At 38.8% G+C, this 21,243-nt stretch overlaps 1 protein-coding gene across 2 annotated transcripts in view; it reads right to left on the bottom strand.

Annotated features, from left to right (window-relative positions):
- Nucleotides 1-21,243, bottom strand: part of DCAF1 (DDB1 and CUL4 associated factor 1) — a 72,597-nt gene that overhangs the window by 15,201 nt on the left and 36,153 nt on the right. For both annotated transcript variants that reach the window (XM_045807236.2, XM_087867017.1), the window contains 11 exons: nucleotides 20,438-20,607; nucleotides 16,990-17,114; nucleotides 14,794-16,057; nucleotides 13,985-14,183; nucleotides 12,931-13,013; nucleotides 12,271-12,355; nucleotides 9,294-9,527; nucleotides 8,619-8,712; nucleotides 7,950-8,054; nucleotides 7,669-7,742; nucleotides 7,072-7,173 (listed from right to left, as the gene is read on the bottom strand). In XM_045807236.2, coding sequence (XP_045663192.1) covers nucleotides 7,072-7,173; nucleotides 7,669-7,742; nucleotides 7,950-8,054; nucleotides 8,619-8,712; nucleotides 9,294-9,527; nucleotides 12,271-12,355; nucleotides 12,931-13,013; nucleotides 13,985-14,183; nucleotides 14,794-16,057; nucleotides 16,990-17,114; nucleotides 20,438-20,607 — 2,535 coding nt within the window. The remainder of the gene's footprint in view (nucleotides 1-7,071; nucleotides 7,174-7,668; nucleotides 7,743-7,949; nucleotides 8,055-8,618; nucleotides 8,713-9,293; nucleotides 9,528-12,270; nucleotides 12,356-12,930; nucleotides 13,014-13,984; nucleotides 14,184-14,793; nucleotides 16,058-16,989; nucleotides 17,115-20,437; nucleotides 20,608-21,243) is intronic.

The following is a 21,243-nucleotide window of genomic DNA, read 5'->3' as shown; positions in this document are numbered from 1 at the left end:
TGTGGGATCACGCCTCATGTCGGGCTCCACGCTGGGCCATGGAGCCTACTTAAGATTCTCTCTTAAGGAGGAGGAAGAGGAGAAGGAAGAGGAGGAGGAGGAGGAGGAGGAGGAGAAGGAGGAGAAATAATAATAATAATAATAACTGAATCAATGATGACTGAAAATTTTGCAAAAATTGTTAGACACCAAAGATCCAGGAAGCTTTTAAGAACACTGAGCAAGATAAATGCCCCACAAAAAACCTACACATAGTCACATCATTTTCAAACTACAGAAAATCAAAGATGAAAAAAAAAATCCTTAAGAGGGGAAAAAGACCTCACCTATAGAGGAAAAAAGATAAAAATTGTACCACACATCTCCTCAGAAACCATGCAAGCAAGGAGAGAGGGAAGTGAAATACTTAAAATGTTGAGAGACAAAAGCACCAACCTAGAATTTCATAACCCTCTCCTGTGAAAGTATCCTTCAAAAGTGGAGAAATAAAGTCTTCTTCAGACAAACAAAAATTTAGGGCATTTGTCGCCAGTAGACCTATCTTGTAAGAAATGTTAAAAGAAATTCTTCAGAGGGAGGAATAATGATCAAGGTCAGAAACTTCAATCTATATAAAAGAAGAGTAGTGGAGAAGGAACAAGTAAAGGTAGAAAAAACATTTTATTTTTCTTTTTTTTTTTTTTAGATTTTACTTATTTACTTTGAGAGAGAGAGAGCATGTGCGCAAGCACAAGCAGAAGGGAAGGGCAGAGGAAGAGGGAGAAGCAGACTCTCTGCTGAGCAGGAAGCCTGACTCGGGGTTCGATCCCAGGACCCTGAGATCACGACCTGAGCTGAACTTACTTGGAGCTTAACCAACTGAGACACCCAGGCGCTCCTACTTTTCTTAATGGATCTTTGTACAAGATAATAATAGCTTATCCAAAATAACACCAATAATGTGTGATTATATATGATTATGTACATATGTATACATGCTTATGTATGCTTATACATAAGTAAAATGAAGGAGAGCAAGAAAACAAGGGAAAGGAGAGAATTAGGATTTATTCTATCATAAGGTACTTGTACTACTTGTCAAGAGGTAGAGTGTCATCTGAAAGTGGACTTGGGTTACTTGTAAAGGTATATATCTAGGATAACCACTAAAAAAAGTAAAAAAAAAAAAAAGTATAACTAATAAACTAACAAAAAAGAGAGTAGAATCCTAGAAAACTGCTCAATTAAAACCACAAAAAGCATAAAAAGAGTAGCAGACAAAAACAGGAACAAAAAACAAGGGCAACAAACAGAAATCAGTAACAAGTACAGAAATGAAGCCAACTATACCAATAATCACTTAGAATGTCAATACTCCAAGCGCATCATTTAAAAGACATTATCAATGTGGATCAAGAAACAAGGCCCAACTACATGTTGTCCACTAGAAACCCACTTTAAATATAAAGACACATACAGACTAAAAATAAATGCGTGGAGAAAGATACCACGCTAATGAATTAAAGAAAGCCAGGATAACTATATTACTTTCAGACAAAGCACACTTCAGACCAAGGAAAGTTATCAGGAGTAAAGAAGAGCATTATATGATGATAAAGGGGTCAACTTTCCAAGGAAACATAACAATCCTTAACATAAATGTGCCTAACAAAAGAGCACCAAAATACAGGAGGCAAAAAGTGACAAAAGATGAATCCATTTATTGTAATTGGAGACTTCAATACCCCTCTATCAGAAATGGAAAGATACAGGGGGCGCCTAAGTGGCTCATTTAAGCATCCGACTCTTGATTTCAGCTCATGTCATGATCTCAGGGTCCTGGGATTAAGCCCTACATCGAGCTCCGAGCTCAGCACAGAGTCTGCTTGTCCCTCTTCTCCCTCTGCTCCTCCCCGAACTCATGCTCTCTCTCTCTTAAATAGATAAAATCGAAAGAAAGAAAGAAAGAAAGAAAGAAAGAAAGAAAGAAAGAAAGGGAGGAAGGAAGAAAAAAAGAAAGAAAAAAAGAAAGAAGGAAGGAAGGAAGGAAGGAAGGAAGGAAGGAAGAAAGAAAGAAAGAAAGAAAGAAAGAAAGAAAGAAAGAAAGAAAGAAAGAAAGAAAGAAAGAAAGAAAGAAACAGCAGGCAGAAAATCATCAACCGAGTATAATGGACATCTATAGACTACTTTGTCCAACAACTCACACATCATTCTCAAACTCACATGAAACATTCACCAAGATAGACACATTCTGGGCCGCAAAGCACATCTTAACAAATTTAAAACAGAAATCACATAATGTTTGTTCTCAGACCACAATGGCGTTAAACTAAAAATCAGTAACAGAAATACAGCTAGAAAGCCCCAAAATACTTGGGAGATTAAACAACACACTTCTAAATAGCATGAGTCAAAGAAATCTCAAAAAATACTTTGAACTAAATGAAAATGCACAGACACTTATAAAAATTTGTGGGGTGCAGTGAAAGCAGTACATAGAGGGAAATTTATAGCACTGAATGCATATTATTAGAAAAGAATAAAAACCTAAATTCAGTTACCTAAGCTGCTACTTTAGAAAACTAGAAATAGAAGAGCAAATCAAATCCAAAGCAAGCAGAAGAAAAGAAGTAATAGAAATCAGAGTAGATATCAATGAAATCAAAAATAGGAAATAGAGAAAATCAATGCAGTCGAAAAAGCTGGTTCTTTAAAAAGACTGGTAAAACTAGGGGCACCTGGGTGGCTCAGTCGCTTAAGTGTCTGCCTTTGGCTCAGGTCATGATCCCACGGTCCTGGGATCAAGCCCCACGTCAGGCTCTCCCCTCAGTGGGAACCCTACTTCTCCCTCTCCCTCTGCCCCTCCCCTGCTCGAGCTTTCTTGTATTATCTTTCTCTCTCTCAAATAAATAAATAAAATCTTAAAAAAAAAAATTGATAAACTTGATAAGCCTCTAGCCAGGCTAAGAAAAAAAAGAGGACACAAATTACTAATATCAGAAATGAAAGAGGGGACACATCGCTATATATCCCATGGACATTAAAAAGATAAAAGAATTCTGGTGCACCTGGTGGCTCAGTCAGTTGAGCAGCTGACTTGGCCTCAGCTCAGGTCATGATCTCAGGGTTGTGGAACCAAGCCCCACATCGGGCTCCACACCCCTCTGCCCTTCCCCCTGCTCACACATGAGCACTAACACTCTCTCTCTTTCAAATTAATTAATTAATTAAATCTTTAAAAACGTTTTAAAGAAGGATAAAAGAATTCTATGAACTGTATGCCCACAAATTTCGTAATTTAGATGAAATAGACCAACTCCTTGAAAGACAAACACCATGTGCCGAAATGCACAGAATAGACGATCTGAATAGGCCTTTAGCTACTAAAGAAATTTAATCAATAATTAATAACCTTCCAAAACAGAAAGCACCAGGCTTGTATCCATTCTCTAAAATCTCTTCTAGAAGACAGAAGCAGATAAAATACTCCCTGATTCATCATGAGTCCAGGATTACCCTAATACCAACTCCAAAGACATTACAGTAGTACCTCCCCCCCTTATCCAACAGGGATATATGTTCCAAGACACCTCGCCCCCAGTGAATGCCTAAAACTGAGGAAAGTACCAAATCCTATATATATTTTTTGCTATACATGCATGCCTATGATAGTTTAGTTTATAAATTAGGCACAGTAAGAGATTAATGATAACTTATGTGAATATGGTCTCTCTCTGAAAATCTGATTGTACTCACCCTTCTTCTTGTGATGATATGAGATGATACCTACATGGTAAGATGCTGTGAGATGAATGAGGCACTGTGATGTAGGCTACTACTGACCTTCTGACCATACATCAGAAAGAGGACCATTTGTTTCCAGACTGGAGTTGACTGCAGGTAACTGAAACCACGCAAAGTGAAACCACGGAAAGCAAAACTACAGATGGGGGGGGGGGGGGCCTGGGGGGGTACTACTGCACAAGAAATGAAAACCACAGTCCAACATCTCTCATGAACACAGATGTAAAAATCCTCAACAAAAAATTAGCAAATCATATTGCACACTGTATAAAAAGAATTACACACCACAACCAAACAGAATGTATTATAGCTATGCAAGGCTGGTTCACATTTTAAAATCAATTAATGTAATTCATTATTTCAACAGGCTAAAGAAAAAAGTTCACATCAACAGATTCAGAAAAAGACTAACAAAACCCAACACCCATAACTAAAAACTCTGAGTAAAACAGGAATGGAGGGGAACTTCTTCAATTAGATAAAGAATATCTATCTATAAAGAAACCACAGCTAACACCATACCTTAATGGTGAGAAACTCAGAACTTTCCTGCTAAGATGAGAATCAAGATCACTACTTTAGAACATCATACTGGAAGTCCTAGCTAATACAGTAAGACAAGAACAGGGGGAAAAAAAGGGTACAGACTGGCAAGGAAGAAATAAAACTCTTTGTTTGCAGACAATATGATTGTCTATGCAGAAAATCCCAAAGAATTGATGATGAAAACTGGATTAAGCAATTATAGCAGTGCTGTAGGACACAAAGTTAATTCACAATCTTTCCTAAATAACAACTTTCCTGCACACCAGCAAAAGTGGAAACTAAAATTAAAAACACAGTATCACTCACATTAGCCCCACCTCTTGAAATTAAATACTTCAGTATAAACCTAACAAAATATGTACAAGATCTGTAAGAGGAAAACTACATTACTCTGATGAAAGAAATCAAAGAATTAAATAAATGAAGGGAGAGTCCATGTTCATGGACAGGAAAACTCAATACTATCAAGATGTCAGATCTTCCTAACCTGATCTATAAATAAATTCAATGCACTCCCATTCAAAATCCCAGCAAGCTATGCTGTAGATATCAACAAACTGATTCAAAAGTTTATATGGAGAAGCAAACAACCCAGAATAGTCAACACAATATTGAAGGAGAACAAAGTTGGAGGACTGGCACTACACAACTTCGAAACTTACTATAAAGCGACAGTAACCAAGACAGTGAGGTATTGAAGAATATAGACAAATAGATCAATAGAACAGTAGAGAGCCTAGAAACAGATTCACATAAAAACAGTCAATTGAGGATGCCTGGGTGGCTCACTCAGTTAAGCCTCCCACTCTTGACTTCAGCTCAAGTCATGATCTCAGGGTTGTGAGATAGAGCCCTGTGTTGGGCTCTGCATGGGGCATGGAGGCTGCTTAAGATTCTCTCCCTCTTTCTGCCCCTCCCCCCCCAATAGTCAACTGATCCTTGACAAAGGAACAGAGGCAATACAACGGGAAAAAAGTCTTTTCAACAAATGGTATTTGAACTGGACAACTACAAACAAAAAAAGCAAGCAATGAATCTAGACACAGACCTTACACCCTTCACAAATATTAACTCAAAAAGAATCACAGACCTATGTGTGAAATGCAAAACTATAAAACTCCAAAAAAATAACAGGAGAAAATCCAGATGACCTTGAGTTTGAAAACTTTTTAGATGCAACCTCAAAGGCACAATTCATGAAAGAAGTAATTGATAAGCTGGACTTCATGAAGACAAAAACTTCTGCTCTGTGAGAGACAAAGTCAAGAGAATGAGAAGATAAGCCACAAACTAAGAGGAAATATTTGCAAATAACATATCAGATAAAGGACTATTAGCCAAAATATTCAAGGAACTCTTAAAACTCAATAAAAACACAAGCAACCCAATTGAAAAATAAGCCAATGACATTGACACCTCACCAAAGATGATGTATAAATGGCAAATAAGCATGCATCAGGGAGATGCAAATTAAAATAACAATGAGAGCCTTCCACTTAGAAAGAACCTTCCTGAAGTGGGGGAGGAGTCCAGAGGGATTGTGGAGAAAGTCTCCCTCCTTTTGGTCTGGTACCAGCCATCAGGAAGGGTGTAAAAAGGCTCAGTTAAATCATTTTCAGAAAACATTTGTAGCAGGCTCATGTAACTGCAAGACCTTAATTCCTTTCTACTCCAAAAAATCAAACACATTTTGATTGTGTGTAGAGGTTGTTCAAATAAAGGAATGTCTATTAATTTTTTAATTTAATTAAATAGTGATATATACTACTACATACCTATTAGAATGTCCAAAATCCAAAACACTGACAACACCAAATGCTGGTAAGGATGTGAAACAACAAGAATTCTTATTTACTGATGGTGAAAATGCAAAATGGTATATAGCCTCTTTGGCAGACAGTTTGTCATTTTCTTATGAAATTAAATATAACTCTTCCCATACAATCTAGCAACAGCACTCCTAGTATTTACCCAAAGGAGTTGAAATTTATGTCCACAGAAAAGCCTATTCATGGATGTTTATAGGAGCTTTAGGCATAGAGAATGTGGTGTGAGCCCAGCTGACAGGAAAGATCTGCTGAAAGTCAGAAGTTTAAGAAACTCTTCAGAACGGATACTGACACACCACATAGGCAAGCACCTAGAATATGACAGTAACTTAAAATCCCCTACAAAAAAAAACTAAGATTCTGTGAGACATACTATCTACCCACATTTAATAAATGTTTAATTTCCAAAAGCATCAAAATCTTCTTTACTTATAAGCTCCAATCCATTACTGTGAAAAAAGACTAGGCCATAAAACTGAGAAAATACAAACCAGACCTTTCTTTATAAAGCTTAAGCCATTTCCAAGACCCATCTCAGCAGACTGACTTCTCTGTTTTGCACCGACACTGGGAATATGGGGGCTGCTCATCCTGAAGCCGCACAGGGCACTGGCCCAAAAGTGAGTTCAAGGAAACCTCCAAAACAATTTCTGAGATTGCTAATATCCAAATTAATCTACAAATGGAACTCACAGGACCTTCAGGTACTGGGGTTAAAGCTTTATAATAACAAAAATCTGCTTTCTTCTGCGTTTTAGTTATTTCAGTAATTTCACGGACAATACACCTGCAGAATAGGCCAACAGGTAGCATAGGCGGATATTAAAAAATCTTTATAGCAAAAAGCAGAAGAGCATAACATACTGTTCTATAAAGCATTGTTCAGCAACAAGAAATCTCAAAGACCACTGACCTGGTCCTCCTCTTCATCCTCATCCTCTGCCAAACGTTGCCTGCCCACTTCATACAGCCTGCACACTGTGTCCATATTCAGAGCATCCATGCTGCCTTGGTTCTGAAAGAGAATACCCAGTCCACAAAAAGCAGTTAGCTTTCAGAAGGCCCACATCTACATCTCAGTTATGACTGGCACCCATGCACCATGACCCAATAACTGTCAAAGCTTCTAATACCCAAAATTCTTGAACTCTGCAAATGTTATGCCTGGGACACGGAAAGGAAAAGGAAGCAGGATGAGAAGGCTGATCCCAGAGCAAGGGGTACAGGCAAAAGACACCACCATCCTTGGAATGAACCTATCTTGCTCTGGCAGAGATGCAGACTCCTCTAAGAAAGGAGGAATCCAAGATATGACTGTCCATGTGGTTTTATATTGGGATTTTCTTATTATTTCTCTTACAATATATATCTCCCAATCAAATGAGTAGGTCAACAATAACCACCTTTGGAAATGCATCAATTTTAGAACATATCTTAGATCAGACAAAATGCCTGTAGTATAACCTGAAATAATCCTAAAGATCAGAACAAAACAGCTGGCTCCCTTTACCTCAATAACAGCAAGATAGCAGTCTTTGGTGTCAGTACACAAGTCAAAGATGTTCCGTTTCACATCAATGGTTGCTGGAAAACAGAATGTGACAAGATTCATCACTGGACTATTGCTATGACCTTAAAACCAGCTTTTTTCCTCTAAAGGAATTTCAAGGTGATTGTCCATAAATATTTCCATAACTTCTCGGCCTTTCAGTGAAAAATTACAGAAAAGAGATGATCTTAAGGAAAACCAAAACATGACAAAATGAAAAATGTCTGCTCCCTCATGCCTACCTATAGGTTTGTAGTCAGTTGCATTAAATGTTCGGAAGGATGATCCAAAAGGGCTTTTCATCCTCTCTTCCATTAAGTCATCTTCATCATCTGCCTGCAGCATAGCTAATTGGGAGGAAGGGGGAAAGGGAGCCAAGGAGCAAAACGCGATTAGAAATCAGAAACATCCCCTATTCACAAATGTAGAAATATTAATGGACAATAAAGACTTCAGTGAGTTTCCTTGTAGTAAATTCACTCTATCTAGTTAGTTCCTCTCAATGCATCATCCTTGCATACCCCAAACAGTATCCTCAACCTCTCATCTAGCTCTCAACAAGTATTACAGCTAAAGGCTTAAGATACCACAAGACCACAAATGCAAAGATTCTTTAAGTTCATAATGATATTGAGAGGATGCTGATACAGATAGGAAATTAATGCATGAAATTTTTTTCTATACAAGATTTACTTGTTATCTTCAAAGCCAGTGGCCTTTAATCCTAAATCAACATTATTTTCATCAACAAACTTTGTCACCATTTGTGCTATCATTTTATCTTTTATGTTACAACCTTCAAATGCTTTCCAATTCACATCTGAGAGACACTTCCAAACAAAAAGTATCAAATTAATGAGGGAGAAGGAAGGGAGAAAAAGAATAATGTAGAAAAGTAAAAAGTTTATTACCTCCATACATCACTGTCCCCGTGTGGTTAAACACCACACGACACTGATCCAGAGCAGGAACTGTGTGTAAAAGATGGAAAGTGCGAAGATCCCACTAGGAGGAGAACAGTCAAGGAAAACTGTTTTATACAAAATTTCTTATGCAACCTCATCGGGGAAATTCTGAAATATCACTTTTTTCCCCTCCTGTGAGATATGAATGCTTTAAAGGTAAGCTTTTATAGAGGTAAAATATAAATCCTTTCAAAGTAAAACAAAAGCATGTAGAATGTATATTATAGAAGAATATCCCTGAAAATCTCCTAAGGTATCCTCATATACATGAAAGCGACACGAATTCCCATCCCCTCAATAGTAACACTTCATTTTATTCTTATGTCTAGCAATTGATTTCTGTAATGCAAAAGTAAAATCTTTCTGAAGACATAAAAGCCAGTTTAATACCTGAAGAAGCACAAGGCAGGAAACTGGTCACTCTTCTCAACACAAAGAAAAACATGCTAGTCAAAGTCATTGGTAGTTATCAACCACTGGAAATTAACTAACACTTCAAAGGACAGGCACCAAATTATTACCTGTGTGGATACTTTAACAGGATGTTGGTAGAAAGATAAATTATTTCTGCATCACAAACCAGCTAACAAATGGAAAGTAAGACAGGGGTGTGAAGGATACAATCTCAGTATTAATGATGACCTCCAGTCCATTCGGATGGAAAACGCCACTGATGTTCATGTTGAACTTGTCAAACTTGTGGATGGCCTGTGCAGAGCGGACATCCCAGAGGACGCCATCATTTAAGACAAGATCATCTGTAGGATTAAAGGTGGCACAGTTCCTCTTGTAGTTGTTGGCAAGATCTGGGTTAAACAGAGTCAACAGCTTGTTGCCAGTCTGAATATCATAAATCTTTAGAGAAGAAGGGGTGGGAAGAGAAAAATCAGACCAATTCATCCGTTGACAATTCAAAGAGAAGCTGTATAAAATATCTCTCCATGCTTTCCAAATCCCACCAAAATCACGAAAGCCCTAACATTGTAGAATACCTGAAAAGTAGGAAGACTACACCAATCCAAGCAAAGTTTAAGTGCTTTGGTTCCCATTTAAGATTTGAAGTGTCTTTCCCACAAGAAAATGAAAAAGGGCTGCAATAAAGATAAGAAAACCCTCGTCTACCCCTACCCCTTTCAAGAAACAGAAAATGTTTCTACGATTGAAATGGAGAAACTCATATGGATTGACCAATGATTACCCATGGAATACTATTAAAGGGCCACTTTTTGGAGAAAGGCATCAATGAAATACCCCTTTCTCCTTAAAATCTCCCAATATTTTAGCCCTATAATACTAAAAGTTCCAAAGTCTACAATGTGCAACCCACGCAGAGACCAGATCTTTCCCATCAGCTTACACATATGCTGTAATATTTCCAATCTTAAAAAAAAAAAAAAATCCTCCTTTAATATAGGAACAAATAAGGAGACACCACAAGAAAACAATCAAACAAATCGAGATCATGGGACAAGACAACTAGCCTGGTCTCTTCAAAAGTCAATGTCATGAATACTGGAGAAATGGTTCTTGGCTTTAAAACATTAGTGAGACATAACAACCAAATGCAATATGTGAATCTTGGCTGGATCCTGGTTCAAAAAAAAAAAACAAAAAGCATTTGAAACCAAACACATCAGGAACAATGGGGAAAACTGAGTATGGAATGGATATCAGATGATATTTGGGAATTACTATAAATTTTCTTATATTATAGAGTGTGATTATATAGTAAAACGTCCTTATTGCTAGAATATGCATGCTGTAAGACTCAGAGATAAAATGTCATGATATCTGCAACTTACTTTCAAATGATTCAGAAACACATACACACATATTTAGACAGAAAGAAAATGGGAAAACATTACACTGAATCTAAGTGGTAGGTATATGTACTACTCTTTCAACTTTATGTATTTTAACATTTTCAAATGAAAAGTTTAAGAGAAACCCTCCCTTCACAACCCCATATTCCCCGCACTCCCCTTCTCCTTCAAGCTACTACACCCCAATTCTCTGCTTTGTTTTTCAGGAAAAACACTTCAGAAAATTTGTCTCTACTCAGGGTCTCCACTTCCCTGTTCTCTCATGAACCTACTCTAATCAGACTGTCACCCCAGTGCACAGAACTAGCTCCTCATGGGGTTATAACAATAAGCTCCACATTGTTCAATCAAAAGTAACTCTCAATTCTCATCTTACACACCCATCAACAGCTTCTGACTCAGCTGATTAAGTATTCCTCAAAAGGATCTTCCCTTGCCTTCTGTGGCACATCTTTTTCCTAAGGTCTCCTGCTGCCTTATTGGCCATTCTCCTTGGTCTCCCTCCCAAGTCCCTCCTCACATGGCAAACTTGAAATATTGGCACATGCCAGACTGTCCCCACAGTTCTCTTCTCTAGCCTCCTTAATGATCTCATCAGGTTCACGGCTCTAAAGACTGTCGACATGTAGATAACTCCTGTATTTCCTCCTCCTATCCCAGACCTCACTCCTGAACTCTCGTTTTGTATATTCAACTGCCCATTCCCTACCTCAATGTCTAATAGAATAACAAACTGCATGTGTCCAGAATCCCAGGGCCCAGCCATATCACTTCTCATCACCTGCACATGCCCACCTGGGCCCAGCCCCACTGCAGCCCTCACATGTGGGCTAGCATGATACCCTCCTACCTGCAAGAGCAGGCTTTCTGTCACAGAAACCAGACTCACAGGTGCCTCGGTGGCTCAGTCAGTTAAGCATCTGCCTTCAGCTCAGGTCATGATCCTAGGGTCATGGGATCAAGTCCCGAATTGGGCTCCCTGCCCAGTGTGCTTCTCCCTCTGCCACCCCCCCCCCACCTCGTGCTCTCTCTCAAAAATACATAAATAAAATCTTAAAAAAAAAAAAAAAAAAAACAAACTTATACTTTAGGAACTTTCATCCAATCATGTGTCCTTTGCTCACCCTACAATATCTGCACCTCACTCAGAGGAAAAGTCAGAGGTCCTAACAACACCCTGTAAGATGCTACTATATGTGTCACCCCCTCCCCCCAACACTGACCTGTTCCCCCTCCTCTCTCTCGCACCTCCCAAGGGCTTTTCCCTTGACATTCCCTTTATCTTAAAACACTTTTCCCCCAGATATCTACATGACACCCACACATCCTTCAAAATACTCAAACATCACCCAGTCAGTGATACTGATTATCCCAGATAAAACACAAGTCCCCCACACCACCACCACCACTTCCTACCTCTTACCCTGCTTCTCTTCCTTGGCAGCACTTACACCTAACATACCATATATTTGCTTCTACATTTATTGTCTCCCCAGTGAGGCTTCATAAAGGCAGGGAGCGACTTACATTTCATCTAAAACTAAGTAAATATTTGAAAATAACTGCTGTGCTAATGACATCTTTCTTGAGTTGCCAGATGAGTTGTTTGGTCCCATATAGCTTAGAACTACTTTATTACACTTCTAGATTCTATCTAGAAAGAATATCACTAAGTAATTTGTTGTTGCCCTTAGGACTGTCCTTCAGTCCAGAAGCTTTGATTACAAACAAATGGGTATAATTAGCTTGAAAGCAGTGGATTCTAAAGTACTTACATGGGCAATGTCTCCTTTTGTACCTATGACCCGATCCTGAGAATGCTTACTGAACTCAACATAGTGATCTTCTGTGAAGGAATGCCTAGGGACAAACAACAGAAGTACTTAAGCGATGGACCTTCAGAACATACTCACTCAACTGACTGAAAATAAACATGATTCTCAGCCTCCTGCCTGACCATACCCATCTGAGGATTCCCAGCAACCAAAGAGGAAAAATTGTACACTTAAGATTTAAAAAACATTTCTTCCATGTTTGACCAAGAAAATCCAAAAGAATCAATTAGAAGTAATTAACAGGAGTTACTTGGTTTAAAAAAATGGCTAATAGGCCATCCATGTCTTTGAAATGTAACCCAGCAAAGAGTGCAACTGTCATATGTGAACATGAGAAAATACAGAGATGTGCCATTTTGGATTAGTGAAGGGTCAGCTGTGTGACGGGAGTGGTAAGAATACTTGGTAAGAATATCCTGGAAATAAAAAGGGTACAATCTTATTAAACATAAACCACAAATGAGGAAGAGAGAAATTAGCAATAACTCACAGCATTCATCTTTTCCCAAAAGGCTTCAAGTTGAAGAACTGGATGAAGGGGAATATAAATTAGGTAAACTGTAGAACAGAAAGACTAGGATTATAAAAGTAGTTACATACTTCATATCAAATACTGATTTCATTCCCCAAAGTGCAGAGAGAGGCTGGCTCCAAGTAGCAGATGTCAGCAGTAAGGACCCATCCTAAAAGAAGAAGGAGGCCCACAGTAGGTAATCACGTGTTTATATAAATGCTATCTTCCCTCAGCATTTTAAAATACAAGCTTAAAAATTACTGTCATATTATATAGAAAATACAAAAACTCCAAAGAACCAAGAAATGGTTGAAGCTGTTAGAATTTAAGTATGTGCATGTGCAAAGTCCTAAAAAAATACCTAAATTTAAGAAAATACTAAATCCTCCTGACCTAGTAACAAAAAAATACAATAGATCCAAGGGTAGGGGAAGAAAAAACTTGGAAAGACATCAAAAATGGCGCCCCCTTTCTTAACATTTGGCCATATTCCTCAGTCTCCCTCATCTGAAATATCAGTCAACTGAAAACATTTACCGGACTTTGTTAGCTAAAGACTCCTAAAATTTTTTCAAAAAAAAAAAACAAAAAAACAAAAACCCAATAAAAACTGAGTCTTCTTTACTCTAAAATCAGGAAAATTATCTTTGTCATCTTAACAGTCCTGATTTTTAGAAATAACAAAGGTATCAAGTCCATCCACAGAATAATACTAATAAACCATGACCCACTAGAATCCTATAATGCTTTTTTCAAAAACTCACAGTACTTTGAGATATCTTCCTGACACTAAAGGAAAACCTTTGTGATCATAGCTGATAGACTATTTCTATCTGAGGCAAATTAAAAAAAAAAAAAAATTCACACCTACACACACCTCCCCATCTTAGAAGAAGATTGGTAAACTTTTATTTGAAGGGCCAAACAGTAAATACATTGGGCTTTGTAAGCCATCTGGTCTGTGTCACAACTACTCAATTCTGCCACTGTAGCATAGAAGCAGCCACAGACCATACACAGACGGATAAGCATGGCTATGTTCCAAAAAAAGTTTATATACAAATTAACAGCCAGCCCACAAGCCAATAGTTCACCAACCCATCTAAGAAGTATGACTGAGAACAGCCTAGGGATCCTTACCCTGGAAGGCTCAAGATGTGTGATAGCTGAGTTGTGACAGTTATAGCTGGCCTCCTCCTGTCCACTAAACACATTATAGAGCTTCAACTGCCCAGTGCAGGTACCAAGCATCAGGAACCGCTCCCGTGCTGAGAATGCACAACAAGTGAAGCCACTCTCATCCTCATTGGCTTCCCTGAACACTGAAATAGGACGGAACCTAAGCAAAAGGAAAAAAAAAAAAAAGAATCAGAGACAAAGAATGCACAAGGACTCTGAAAAAAGAAAACTTTGCTAAAAGGATGAAAGAAAAAAAAAAGCATTTATATTTCAAATGGGTTCTTCTAAAATATCACAGTGACCTTCAGTGGTTCATATTCGTTTTAAGCGTGAGAAAAGGACCTCTACCTCCAAATTTAAACAATACCAAAAATCCCCATGTTTAAAACCTGCAATCCCATCATCTTTATGTGAGATTTGGTGAGAACCAGAATAGGAGACAACGTGGACCAGCACAAAAACAAGTTTGGGAGTCTAGTTAGGCACAGCATGGTGCATGGGTTCTAGAAAAAATACTAGCTGTAACAAGAACACAGAGTATCTTTAACAATATACAACAATCACACAAGGAACCCATGGTTGACGGGGGGGGGGGGGGGTACAGTCACTTTACTCATGTATTCAAAGTGACAATCATTGGTATTTCAGGCCAAAAAATAGTCTGGCTTTTTGGATTCATCAGTCTATGCTGGTATCACCCACACACTTTGATTTAAATAGAAGAATCATTCCGAATCATTCCAATTCCCAGGGAGGTGGCCTCTCCTTACCTGCTAAAGATAAGGTGCCTATCAAAGCATCCGCCATCCACCCCTCCATACTTTGGAAATGATGCCCTGCGGTTTAGCCTTGAGGTAAAGTTTATTGGCGCTTGCCGCCTCTGTTTTGGCTCAGGACATTGATGAGGAGTAAAGAGAGAGAAAGGTGGGCAGGTGGCAACTGGGTTCTTGCAGCGAGCATGCTGCTCTCTAAGATATTCTGTGATGATACTGTCCAGCGTAGGTGGGGAAGGAAGATGTCTGTCCAACTGCTTTTTTATGGCTGGGCTTTGGCTGTAGGCGCCATGGTCCGACTTCTGCCGCAACACTCTGATTTTCCTGCCATTGCAGGGTGATGGCCTCTCTCTGATAAAACTGATCCTACCAATCAAGGGGGAATTGCCTGCATAAGATGGCCCAGGCAAAGCTAGTGAGCCCTGGGGGGGCCGTGGCTGAGGATGGGCAGTGGGGGCAGGAGGGGCGGAGGCACCCACAGCAGCATGGCTGCCCAGTCGAGTTGCAATGCCATTGGCGATGCGAGGGGTTCGGGGAAGAGAGACAGGAGAAGCAGCAGCAGTGACCGGGGTGAAGGCAGATGAATGAGAGGCAGCAGTCATGGGCAAGTCAGCCTCTTTCGTCAGCACAGTTGCTGTCTCCCCAAGCCCTTTAGAAATGAGATGGTTTCGTATCAACAGAAGCAACTCTTTCTCAGGGAAGGAAATCCTTGATTGGGCAACAACATCTGCTTTTTGCAGTCGTGCCAGAGACACGTCAGTGCCAATGAGAAGTGGCTTTCCTGATACTCGTTCAATGAGCTCAGCGGCATACTTGCAGAACTTGACATGGTCACTGCGCTTGTCCTGCAGGACAGGCTCCTTCATCAGCTGCTGGATCTGGCAGCTGCTGAAAAGAGGCAGTTTGCTGATGATCTGCCGGACAGTGCTGCTGCGTGACAAGCCCACTAGGGCCTTGCAGGCCAGAGCCCTTATCTGGTCTGCATCGGTGATGGGCATCTTGATGGACAGTAAGGACAGGAGCACCTTGATGCCATTGTTGGACTGGACCACATTCCACATCTTGGCCAGGGTGTGCTCGCTGCTTTTGGGAGTCTGAGGCAGCTTCCTCCGAGGAGTTCCAGAGATGAATTTGCCAATACTGGAAATTCGGTTATCTGGGCCACACACACAATTGATGATAATCTGAAGTGCTGACTTCTGAATTTCAGCATCATGGATAAAGAACTCACCCTCAGCCACTCCCAAAATAATGCTGATACCTACGGGGAAGAAATACAAAACATTTTATATTGCTCCTCATAAAACTAACAGCCTCCTTCAATGATTGTTCCAGAGTCAAAATTTAGACTTCTATTCATTTTGTCCCACTTAAAACTACCACACCTTTTTATTAAAGTACAAGAAATTACTTGAATAAATACAATCAGTTCTACTACACTATATCTTCATGATGCAATACGTCACATGCAGTTGTTAAATAGGGGAATGATGTCAGTATTATGTGGAAGTCACCAAGGGTCGTGTGCATTTTTCCTGGGTAAGGGGAGCAAAAATAGCAGGAATAAATTAAAACCTATAGCAGAAAAGGGAAAAGCCCTCAGCCTGGCTGCCACAATGGCATGAGGAACCCTTTCTGCTATATAAGAAGAAAGTTAAAAACAAGTGGCTGCACCTCAGGCTTTCTCCCCAAAGTGGTGCACCCCAAGACCCACAACCAGTCACACCACTTTGCATGCTCACCTTAGCAGGAGCCCTTACCAGTCCTGCTCTTAATAAAGTATATTTTCAAACAAAGCATATTTTCCTTTTGTTCTTGTGTATGATAGCTTCTGTCCACTCTGAGAGGCTTGCCAATTACTGATTTTGTTAGGGCTCAGATTACAAATTTGCTTTTTTTACTGTCTGCCCCAACCCATTTTTCCCATATACTTTATTTTGAGCGCAAGACTCTGCAGAGTGCAATGTTTTCAAGAATGAGTATGTCCCATCATAGCACATGTACCACTCAGAAATCCTGAGTTCACTAACATGACTCCCTTGTATAAAAGAGTACAGAACTTAGATGGGACAAGGCATCCTCCACTACTACTTTCTGCTCTAATATTGCAAATTAAGTAAACAAACAGGGCCAGAATAACACACAGAAACAAATCCAGCTGAGCAATTAAGGAAGTGGAAAGGTACAACCTACCTACAGTGGAGACAGTGGAGCCAGCCTCATCCAGCACATCCACTGATTCTGCCAACTGGAGCTGGATTTTTGGCACAACAGTGAGAATAGCCAGGACATCCAAGGCAAAGCGCACAGTGTCATTCCTAGACAGGAAAAACAATTACTCAAATGGAAACTAGGATACAGCCAAAAGAAACACCAGTTAAAAGAGAAAGAGATACATAATGGATCAGAAATACTATCTGTGTGGTTCTGTCCCTAGCCATGACATCAAGAGAGGATTTGTAAGTCACCATGACATTACTTCCAAAACAATGGGGATGGAATTTTCACCAAACTGCTAAGATTAAAAACAAAAGATAATCCCCAATGCTGGTAAGGATGCATAAAGACAAATGCTCTCAAACTTTTGGAGGGAATAGAAATAGGACCCTCTTTTTTTTTTTTAATGTTTTTTTATATTATGAAATAGGACCCTCTTTTGAGAAAATAATCTAGAAATAGGAAACAAGACTTTTAAAATATGCATAAGCTTTTGCCGAGGAATTTCACCTGCAGGAATTTGTCCTAATCAAAAGTACAAACAAGCATTTATGTGTTAAGATGTCCACTACTGCATCATTTAAAATAACAAAAGAATTAGAAAATCTACAAAGACTATAGGAATACGTGTGTGTTAAATTATGGTACATTCCTATGATGAGCTACTCTGTAGCTACAGACAGGTTTTCAAAGAACTCTAAAGGACAAAGGGAAAGGCTCAAAATACAACATTAATGAAACAGAAAACATAAGGTATAAAATTTCATGTCTGACAATACCAATTATTGGGGAAAAGGTAAAGAAATGAAAACTCCCATATCCTGCTGAAAATGGTATGCAACATCTACTAAATATGAAATGCAGGCATCCTACAATTCAGATTATATACCTCACATCCTCAAAGAGACTCCAAAAGGAGGTCTGTGGTACCATTCGCTTGATAGAAAAAAAAGAAATAACAAGCACTAAATGTCCATCAATAGGATAATAAACTAGTATAGAAATACAGGAGTTCAAAAATAAATTTAACACATAAATCTTAAAACATAAGGGTGAAAAAATCAAGTTGTAAAAGATGCATAGAGATAATATTTATATGTTAAAAACATACAAAAAAAGTACATTATTGTTTACATACACACACATATGTATAATATAAAAACATGGAGAGAATGCACTTCATGGAGAGAGATCACTGTGGGGAGGCAGAAAAAGGAACTGAGAAAGAAGTAAGTAATGCCACCACGTGCCAACCCTGGGTACTGAGTAGTTGTTTTTTTAGTCTCTGTACCTTTTTGTATTTTGAATAATTTCAGAAAAAAAGATGAATTTGGTTAAATGCTATGATCCCGATTATGTATATTTACATACGTTGTGGAAAAAGGATGGAGAAATTAACAGTGGCTAAGAATAATTTACTTTTTTAAGGTTCTGTATATCCTAAACAGAAACAAGTATTTAATTTTATTTTTAAAAACAAACTTTTAGGGATGCCTGGGGGCTCAGTCAGTTAAGCATCTGCCTTCGGCTCAGGTCATGATCCCAGGGTCCTGGGATCAAGTCCCACATCGGGCTCCTTGCTTAGCAGGGAGCCTGCTTCTCCCTTTGCCTCCCACCCCCCCTGGTTGTGCTTTCTCTCTCCCTCTCACTGGCAAATAAAATAAAATAAAATAAAATAAAACAAAACTTTTAAAGGATATATTCCAAACATATTTATATTTTCAAAGTAATCCAAATACAGATTTACCACTCAAAAAATGTATTTATAATCTTCCTAGTTCTCTTTAGAGCTTTCATCATCTTTTCAGCAAAGTTCAAGTAAATGTAATAACCTACTTCAATACTCTAATAAAACAGTGGTTCACAAAGTATGGTTAGGAGACCCCAGGGACCTCTGTGGCCCTTTCAGAAGGTCCTGTGATATAAAAACTATTTTCATATTAACACCGAAATGTTATTTTCCTTTCTTACTCTCATTCCCTCACAAGCAGATACTGGAGCTTTCCAGAGGCTAGGTCATATGTGAAGTCACAAAAGAGTGGATACAGAAGCAGATATGAGGTATTAAGCAGACATTTAAAAACCCTGCTGAGGGGCACCTGGGTGGCTCAGTTGGTTAATCGGCTGCCTTCGGCCCAGGTCATGATCCCAGGGTCCTGGGATCGAGCACCACATCAAGTTCCCTGCTTAGCGGAAGCCTGCTTCTCCCTCTCCCTCTGCTTGCCATTTCCCCTGCTTGTTCTCTCTGTCTCCCTCTGTCAAGTACATAAATAAAATCTTAAAAAAAAAAAAAAAAACCTGCTGAAATTATCTGGTTTTATTCTGGAAATTTTTCATAAAAAATGCTAATATGCAATGGGTTCAGATTATTTTTAAGTAAATTCATAAATATTTTTACATTTTCTCAGTTTTATTTTCTAATTGTTAAATATCAATAGATTTAACACAAAAAAAAGCTGAGGTTCTCAATAATTCTTAATATGGTAAAGGGGGTCCTGAGACCAAAAAGTTTGAAAATGGCTGCTCCAAAAGTATCTCTCTAGACATTTCCCAAACAAGCCATATGCACCCTAAATAAGTCTGTCTTATCTTTAATGGCAATGGCTGGATAGGAAAAGAAGGTAAAGAACCACTCTTTATAAACTTTGTTGCTGTCTTCTCTTCAAATTCTATCATTTCCAAAATATAGTTTTCATTCTTTTACATCATCCTCAAATAGAACCCACCCAACCTCCTGATTCTATCAGCGGTCCATTTCTGAGCCTCATCCTGCTCTGCCCTAACAGCTCTCAACTGAATTGTGAAAATCATAACAAAAGCACAAAATACAGTTTTATGTGAGAGGAAGTTAAACATTACATGTGGCTGTAGAGAGATATTTAAAGTCTAAGTACCAAAAAATACTGGACTGGAGTTTCAAGACACGACTTCAACCCCACCTCTGCAGCTGTGTAAATCATACAGCTTCTCTGAGAGTACAGATGTTGATCCCTGCCTATCATGCAGTATTCATCATCATCATAACCATAAATATAAATAAGTACTCTATAAATTAAAAGCATTATCTTCCTGGGGCACCTGGGTGGCTCAGTCGGGTAAGCATCTGCCTTCGGCTCAGGTCATGATCTCAGGGTCCTGGGATCGAGCCCCACGTTAGGCTCCCTGCTTGGCGGGGAGGCAGCTACTCCCTCCTCCGCCCCCCACTTGTGCTCAGTGCACATGCACACAGTGCTCTCTCTTTATCTAACAAATGAAATCTTTAAAAAAAAAAAAAAAAATCCTCCTTAAGCTAGTTTCTCAGATTCATGCCCAAAATTTCAATTCAGTTCAACAATATTTGCTAAGCATACACTGTATACAAACCAACATCAACTTTATCGAAAAGCAAAATCTAATTTCATTTAAAACCACTCTCTAATCTCACCTTGCATAATAGGTCTTCCAATTGCAGGCAATCGAAATAAGCTGCAACAAGAGTTGAACACAAGAAAGTTTGAGGAAGACTTCAGCTGGTTCCCAATACAGTTGCGCTGGGCCATACTCTATCAAAAACTCCATCATTTCCACAATCTGTTCATGAGTATATGAACACGCCTATAAAGACAGATACATATTACTAAGGAACTCTATCACCTGCCTGCTACCTTCTCCATCACAGCTCAATGGCCAACAGGTTTTAATAAAGCTAAGTAATAATAGCTTTCAAATTCCACAACTGAGTCAAGAGCCCATATGTGAAATAATGAATATATGCTTAACCTTTTATTTATAACCAGACTTAAAATACATTTTGCCCAAAAAAGGTAACAAAACATTCTATTTGTTGGTGTATGTTTCCCAGCTAAAGAAAGAAGCACCACATAAAATAACTGGTTTCTTTCTAATTTGTGATTTTTAAAACATGCAGATATTAATCTTCACTCCAAAATACAACAAGTAAATTCAAAAATGATAGAGAAGTAGAGGAACAGATGTATCCGTTCAGAAAAAAAATTCCACACAGAAAGAGGTAAAATATCTAGTACTTTTCATAAAAGAAAGTCCTTTTATACACACTTCAGTTCATCTTTTAGTTTTAATATCCCAGAGAAGCAGCAACTTACAACTGGGAGCAAAACAAGTCCCTGGTACACCCATTTTCAAGTATTCTGCTTCCACAAACGGCAAGTATAATCCAACAATGATTGGATTATATGTGGAATATCGCACATTGGACATGCCATGTTGATC

Source organism: Ursus americanus, chromosome 14, assembly GCF_024610735.1.
Source record: "Ursus americanus isolate L20-20 chromosome 14, mUrsAme1.1.p, whole genome shotgun sequence".
In the NCBI taxonomy this organism is placed as follows: Eukaryota; Metazoa; Chordata; class Mammalia; order Carnivora; family Ursidae; genus Ursus; species Ursus americanus.
The sequence above is the reverse complement of the archived record's forward strand: the minus strand, read 5'-3'. Positions and strand labels throughout refer to the sequence as shown.